At 46.6% G+C, this 7,712-nt stretch overlaps 1 protein-coding gene across 1 annotated transcript; it reads right to left on the bottom strand.

Annotated features, from left to right (window-relative positions):
* Positions 1-717: 717 nt before the first annotated feature.
* On the bottom strand, positions 718-7,272 carry LOC138951102 (uncharacterized). The gene is made up of 2 exons (XM_070322759.1): positions 4,599-7,272; positions 718-3,160 (listed from the first exon to the last, which is right to left on the bottom strand). The coding sequence occupies exons 1-2, from the start codon at positions 5,636-5,638 to the stop codon at positions 3,157-3,159; spliced, it is 1,044 nt and encodes a 347-aa protein (XP_070178860.1). The 5' UTR covers positions 5,639-7,272; the 3' UTR covers positions 718-3,156.
* Between the last annotated feature and the right edge of the window lie 440 nt (positions 7,273-7,712).

The raw sequence follows: 7,712 nt of genomic DNA on the forward strand, positions 1-7,712 counted from the left end.
TCGTGAACCCGTGTGATCCAGTTTCCCTTTTTCACCATGTAGTCGTCAGTTAGTCATTTGAATGCGACTCGATGTGAGCTTATCTACAATAGCACGTTTTTATGCACGAAACAAACGGCTGTGGTTCACAAGAACTCTAGCGTAGTGTATTTGTTGTTTTAGTGATAATGTATATAAACATCTAGGACTGTTTTCAGCATTATTGATAACATGTTCTGTTTGATTAAGGGTATTCAGCTGGTATTTCCTTGTTTTTTACTACCTATTTTATTCATGTTTTTATTACTTAGTTAGTGGAAGAATCTTTTGTAATGTATGTGTGATGGTGTATGCTTTTAATTAAGCGTTGTTGACTATGAATGTAGATGTAAATGCTTGTATAACTGTGTTTTAATTTTAAATGTGTCAAGCGCAAAGAGCATAATTGTAAAGTTATGATGTTGCGCTATATAACTGCTCATTTATTATTATTATTATTTCCCGCAGTGGGGCACTGCGGTTATGAAATTAAAAGCCCCTCCTGTTTTTGGAACCACAGGAGCTTTCTAGTTTGCTGTTAGGTAGATTTATGCTGTGCATAAAATCATTTTTGCATGTTCAGATGTGCGAGGATAGACAAGAATTTAAGATAAAAAGTTTTCCGAAACCGGACAATCAGCCAGCGCCAGCCAGCGCCACAGTCACCACCACAACCACATGAAACGTTCATTGCCAGTTTACGCTGAAAATGTTTATTGGTCGACACCACAGGTCGTTCATTTTCAGCGCAGATAATGCATACAAAATCAGTGGAATATTTTCATAAATTCCACAAAAACTATGATTGACATAATCATATACATTGGGTTGTACATTTGCATAAATTCACCAAGAACAAAAATTGTCTTACACATCATAGATGGCATTGTCCACTATGTATTAGCTTACTGTTTTTTGTTCTTGTTTCCAGCTTCACCAACAAGCTGTCAAATTTTACTAGACTGGTCACCGGGTTACTTCCCTTTATCTACCGCTTTCTGCATCCGCTCATTAGACCATCATCAAAAAACTTATATTGGCAACTCTAAAAAACAATAAACATTGTGTTTTAGCCCAATTAAAGCACATCGATTAAATACATAATGTCTGTCATTCACCACCAATCCGGCGGTACGCGCCCACACAACTACGTTATGGTGGAGTAAGGGGATGGCGGTGGGGTTGAAAATTTTCGCACAGTTGTTTGGGACGTCTGGCACTGGCTACCGCAGATGCAGAAATGGCAGAGAGACTGATCTTGGGCCGGCTGGCCAATGGGAAGACGGCATTCCGCTCATTAGTTATGCATATGACCTGTGCTCTGGCACCGTCTATACACCACAATCTCGCTTCTCTTCACACCCAAAAATATCATTTATGCTGTGCATAAAATCATTTTTGCATGTTCAGATGTGCGAGGATAGACAAGAATTTAAGATAAAAAGTTTTCCGAAACCGGACAATCAGCCAGCGCCAGCCAGCGCCACAGTCACCACCACAACCACATGAAACGTTCATTGCCAGTTTACGCTGAAAATGTTTATTGGTCGACACCACAGGTCGTTCATTTTCAGCGCAGATAATGCATACAAAATCAGTGGAATATTTTCATAAATTCCACAAAAACTATGATTGACATAATCATATACATTGGGTTGTACATTTGCATAAATTCACCAAGAACAAAAATTGTCTTACACATCATAGATGGCATTGTCCACTATGTATTAGCTTACTGTTTTTTGTTCTTGTTTCCAGCTTCACCAACAAGCTGTCAAATTTTACTAGACTGGTCACCGGGTTACTTCCCTTTATCTACCGCTTTCTGCATCCGCTCATTAGACCATCATCAAAAAACTTATATTGGCAACTCTAAAAAACAATAAACATTGTGTTTTAGCCCAATTAAAGCACATCGATTAAATACATAATGTCTGTCATTCACCACCAATCCGGCGGTACGCGCCACCACCTGATGACTCACATCAGGTACCGCCACCAAGCAAAATCGACCTTTCTCGGAAAGTTGCACTGCACACTTTCTTATAATCCCAGGCTGCACTGCACACCTGTGATCCCATGTTAATGTTCTGCTGCACTGCACGCAGACATGTGCCTGACCTCCCCCTTTCTGTTGCACTGCACACAGAGAGAAGCCCTACGTTTTACCTGATCTACCAGTTGTGCACCCTGATGTAAGACAAGAAAGCGTTAGAAGACCATCTGCCCGCCTGACGGATTTGAGCGTCCGATGCCCCGTTCCGAGCCATGTGGGAGGCACCCCCAATCCTAAAGCTATGCGATTTGAAGTTCTGTTTGGGCAGGCCACAAAATTGGAAAACCAACTGTAGTTGCTCGTTGAATTCCCTGGCCGTTATGGGTGCCCCCGACATAGCTCGGAACAACGGCCCCGTTGCGTTCCCACGAATGCTCATGTAGGCCCGCATGGCCTCTACCGCGCATGGGACGCCTGCCTTGGCTTTCTCTACGGTATGGGTAACTGGTTTTGCGCTAGATTTGAAATTGCGGAACGTTATGGTCAATGCCTGTCCGTCCAGTCGGACATCTCCCCTATGCAATACGTTTTCTGGTTCCCGGGATACCGCCATTTCCCCCACCCGCAATAATGAGTGAAAGGCCAAGGTGCACATAGCCCGGAAACGTATCTTCTCGTAGTTCTCCCCAATGGCCACCTCGCTCTTCTCCATAATTGAGTTAAGGATAGGGACAGTAATGGGCAACCTTGTATCCTTCCCTTTGTCACCCACCCTTTTGCACCCCTGCAGTAGTCTTTTGACAGTATAATCAATAGTGGGATCCCCTAACCCATTCAATTTATGGACGCAACTGATTGCTGAAACTGCGGACATCACCGTTGAAGCCGCCTTCCCTTCCTCATGCAACGAACCAATGTACAGACACACCGCTGCAGTGCTCATTGGCAAGGAAGTAGAAAACCCTCTCTGTTTCAAAAAACTAGTCACGCTCACCCAGGTCCTTCTATATGCTTGTTGTGTCCCTTTGGCGTACGAGGCTGTCAACAGCTCTCCTAGTCGCCTATCCCCCCCAATTGTTCTGGCAGAGGTGAAATCCCAACCGGAAGTGGCTCTGCATGTGGACACAATTGCCGGAACCTCGTCATCTGAAAACGAGACAGCGCATCAGCAATTGCATTGTCAACACCCGCAATGTGTTGTGCTCGGACAACAATATTGTTCCGTAAACAGCACAAGACCAATTGTCTCACCAGAATCATCACCAGGGGTTCTTTTGATGTCTGCTTAGTAATTACGGATACTAAATCTAAATTATCTGTATGAATGACTAAGTATTTGTTCTGAAAGGCCAGCGCCCATGTCTCCAGAGCCAAAACGATAGGATACAATTCCAGTAGGGTGATATTTTGGAGTCGCCACCAGTCGGACCACCTACCCTGAAACCACTGCCTACCGAACAAAGCCCCGTATCCCACTGCCCCGGATGCATCCGTCACTAAATCCAGCTCTTCTGAGGATACTTCCTTGTTCATGAGAAAAAAGCACTTCCCGTTAAATGACTGCAGAAAAGTTAGCCAAGTCTTCAAATCCTCTTTCACCCCTTGGTTCAGCCTCACGAAGAATAGCTGAGAGCGTATGCCTCTAATCAAGTCGATCAATCTCCTCAAGAACGCCCTCCCTGGCACCACTGCCTGGCAAGCAAAGTTCAGCAACCCTATGACCGACTGAATTTCCTTCACTGTTGCTTTCTTCTTTTGTAGTAGGTTCTGTATTTCTTGGGCACACTTCGTGAGTTTTTCCACCGGCAGCCGAATTTCTCTTTCGATTGTGTCTATCTCTATTCCCAGGAATGTCAACCTCGTCTCTGGGCCCTCCGTCTTATCAGGTGCCATGGGAACTCCTATTTCCTCACACAAACCCAGAAATTTGTCTAGGTATTCTTTGCCTAGCTGCTTCGATACTGCCGCAAGGAAAAAATCATCCAGGTAGTGCACTAATGGTATCCCTAACTTCTGAACAGCAATCCACTCCAAAGCCGTGCCTAGTTCTTCGAACAAGTGACAAGACGAAGAACAACCCATCTGAAGCGAAAGATCAACATAAAAACTTCCTTGCCAGCTCAGTACGAAGAGGTTTTGGTCACTAGGGTGAATAGGCAACAACCTAAAAGCTTTCTCCACATCAGTTTTTGCCATAAATGCTGTATTTCCTACTGTCTGCACTAACTGTACTGCATCTTGCACATTGGCATATGACACTGTGGCCATGTCTTCCTCTATGAAATCATTTATGGATGCCCCCTTCGGGTGAGATAGATGATGTATCATCCTATACTTTCCTTTCATCTTTTTCTCTACCAAGCCGATTGGAGAACATTGGAACTGAGTAAAAGGAATATGCCTAAAGGGACCTACTAACCTCCCCTCTTCTATTTCCTTCTTTATGTGCGCTTCTACTACTTCTGGCATTTCTTCTGCTGACTTCAGGTTCTTCTGAACTACACTATTTGGGGCTCCTGTGAACCCTACCCGGAAACCCTCTCTGAATCCCTGTATTAAAGCCCGCTTCTTCTGTGGATCGTACCCTTCCAGCCACTTTTCCAGCTTGTCCGCCTTCACTGGCGTGGCCCCCGTGCCCCAGTCTTCATTTCTTTCCTTCTCCTGCTTCTTTTCCCCCCCGTCCCGCTCGAAAGGGGTGCCCTTTGGCGCTGCATTTTCGGATTGCGTGTTGCCCCCCACACTGCGAGCAAAAGTGCTTGAAGCCACAATTGGGCGGCTGCAAGATCCCTGTTCATTGAACTGGAAGCAGAAGCCCCCCACTTTGGCTGGGTTTCCACTTCCAGTCTTCCCCCCTGCGCCACCCTGCAGCTTCTTCTTTCCCCCGTCATGGGTCTGGGTGGCAGGCTCTAAGCGGGTGGTGGCGAACAGGTCCGCGTCGCTGTCCCCCCATGCCCTTTCTCCTGCAGCAATTGCGAGCCGGTAGCGGTAGTCATAGTCCCGCCAATTGCCCTGCAGCTCATGCAGGGTACACACCCGAGCAAAGTGGGCACCCAGGCCCCTGTGTACCTCTTTCGCTCTGTCCTGTAGTATAGTGATATAAATGTTCCAGGCCTTCACCCACTCTGTGAAGGTTAACAGTTTCTTTTCTTTCTTCTTCTTCTTCTTTTTGTCTTCATCGTCCTCATCCGAGTCCTCCTCCAGCATTTCCTTCGGGTCCGCGGGCAGGAGTATTGCGAACCTAACCGCCACACCGCTCCAGATCTTTTCCTTTATTGTCTTTGGCACGTGTAGGTCAATGGGCAACATTTTCTGGTTGCCGGTTGCCCACGCCTGTGTACCGCTAGTGTTAGATTGCTCACCGGAGTGTCCAGAGTGCCCAGCCATGCCTGAGTTGGATTTTCCACCCGTAGAGGTGGTCGATCCTGCGGGCGATGCCTCAGGCGCCGGCGTCTTGGCGGCCCGAATCTCCGCAATCTCCTTCCTCAGGGCCTTCTGCTCAGCAAGGAGCTGGGTTAGCGACTCCTTCACGCCCATTTCGTCCTCTCCTTCAGCCTCCTCGTCTCGAAACCTCTTCGGGGGCTGCTTTGAGGGACGCCCCGGTCGCTTGGTTGGACGCTTCGACATCCTGAAACATTTCAAAGGCCACTAAGCATCAGGGGCCTATTTTTTTTTTTTTTTTTTTTTTTTTTTTTTTTTTTTTTTTTTTTTTTTTTTTTTATATATATGCAGCACGGGCTGTACCAATAAAACATTCCCCATGAAGTCACAACCGGTTCTACCAAACCAGAACCAACAATGACGTCACTCCAGAAGCTGGAAAGGATATTCCCTCCTATTCCACTCCCGGCATCAAAGCTCTGCGTCTGGCGTCTTCGGTAGAACCCAACCACTTCAGTCTGGGAATAAACCTTGGTACCCCGTTCGTGCTGCATCTACACTCCTATTGTGGTTCTGCCCTCAGCACGAGAGTACACCTAAGAAAACACTGTCAATCTGATCATGCAGCACGGGCTGTACCAATACACATTCCCCATGAAGTCACAACCGGTTCTACCAAACCAGAACCAACAATGACGTCACTCCAAAAGCTGGAAAGGATACCCCATCCTATTCCACTCCCGGCATCAAAGCTCTGCGTCTGGCGTCTTCGGTAGAACCCAACCACTTCAGTCTGGGAATAAACCTTGGTACCCCGTCCGTGCTGCATCTACCCCTATTGTGGTTCTGCCATCAGCACGAGAGGATACCGGCTATCACTATTAGCCCCCACTTCCCTCTCACCCGCTGAACAACCACAACACCTTCTTACCTCATTGGTCTATATGCCGACTGTCCAACAGAACTTTTCTCAGTGCTCTGTACAGTAGCATGTGCCCCGACCCTGACAGATGAATCCCATCTGCTAAAAAATGTTTCTGATACTGAGCAAACTTCTCTGCTGGAGGGAAAGCCACGTAGTGGGGGAACAAACCCACTATCCTGTGTGCCGTTTTCAGCTGTTGATGAAGAAGCCTATTCACCTCCCTGGCTATGTCATTGAAACCCCCCCAGCCACTGTATCTCTGTGTCATCCCTGACACCACCACTACTGAGTTTGCCAATGTTTGCACCCTCACACACAGATGCCACAGCTCACGAAACACTTTATTCGGTGTCGTTCCGGGAACAATATTATTGTCCCCCACCATTAGCACTATCACTCCCCATTTTTTCCGGGTGAAAATGGCCCTGTTCTGTTCTAGCATTGATTCAACGTCGCTTATTTTTCGGCCCCCTCTCCCATCGAATATCTGCTCAAAACCATCAAAACCTAAATCTGGCCGCACCCCCTCATCTGTGTTCACAAATCGCTGAAACCTCCACGTGAAAGAGTGCCCGACCACCGCACAACTTGTAAACATTTTCGCTCCCGCCGTCTTTCTTCACAAAGAAACTAGTCACGTGACCGAGCGATTCGCGTTGCCACTGCTCGGACCAATTTTAATGCCAGGAGAAGATGATACTGTCTTCTTTTCTCCCTGAACACTTTTACTGACGGCTGTCAGCTAATTGTACCATCACCGTCTACCTAGCTATCACCCTCGTTCCTTCGAGTGTCACTCCCGGCAAACGTGAAACCACATGTTTCTGCCTACGGTGCCACGCTGTCTCCCAGTTTCCCAAACTCCAAACTTTCCTTGCAGACAACTAATTGGCCCCACTCGAGCCTATTACCGCTGTTTCGATCTCAATCGCCCCTCTCGACAATCAAGCAACAAAACAAAACAAAAAAAGGTAAAAGTACGTGTACCTTCTCTTTCCAAAATCCTTGAAACGTTGAAAATTTTCGCACAGTTGTTTGGGACGTCTGGCACTGGCTACCGCAGATGCAGAAATGGCAGAGAGACTGATCTTGGGCCGGCTGGCCAATGGGAAGACGGCATTCCGCTCATTAGTTATGCATATGACCTGTGCTCTGGCACCGTCTATACACCACAATCTCGCTTCTCTTCACACCCAAAAATATCATTTTTGGTTCCTCTTTCCTGTCATGCTCTCTTTTTCTTCATGAATTCTTTTCTTTTTTCTGCCTTCTTGCTCATTCACCTGTATTTTTTCCAAAAATCTCTTCTCTTGCCGCTTTTCTCGCGATTCATGTATAGTTTAATCTGTTAGTGTTCTGATGTAAGTCCAGCAGTAGATAGGTTAAGCCTAGTTT

The sequence above is a fragment of the Littorina saxatilis genome, linkage group LG16 (genome assembly GCF_037325665.1).
Source record: "Littorina saxatilis isolate snail1 linkage group LG16, US_GU_Lsax_2.0, whole genome shotgun sequence".
In the NCBI taxonomy this organism is placed as follows: Eukaryota; Metazoa; Mollusca; class Gastropoda; order Littorinimorpha; family Littorinidae; genus Littorina; species Littorina saxatilis.

What these genes read in the sequence shown, in the direction of transcription:
- LOC138951102 (XM_070322759.1), bottom strand. Translation starts at nt 5,638, where the DNA reads ATGTCGAAGCGTCCAACCAAGCGACCGGGGCGTCCCTCAAAGCAGCCC.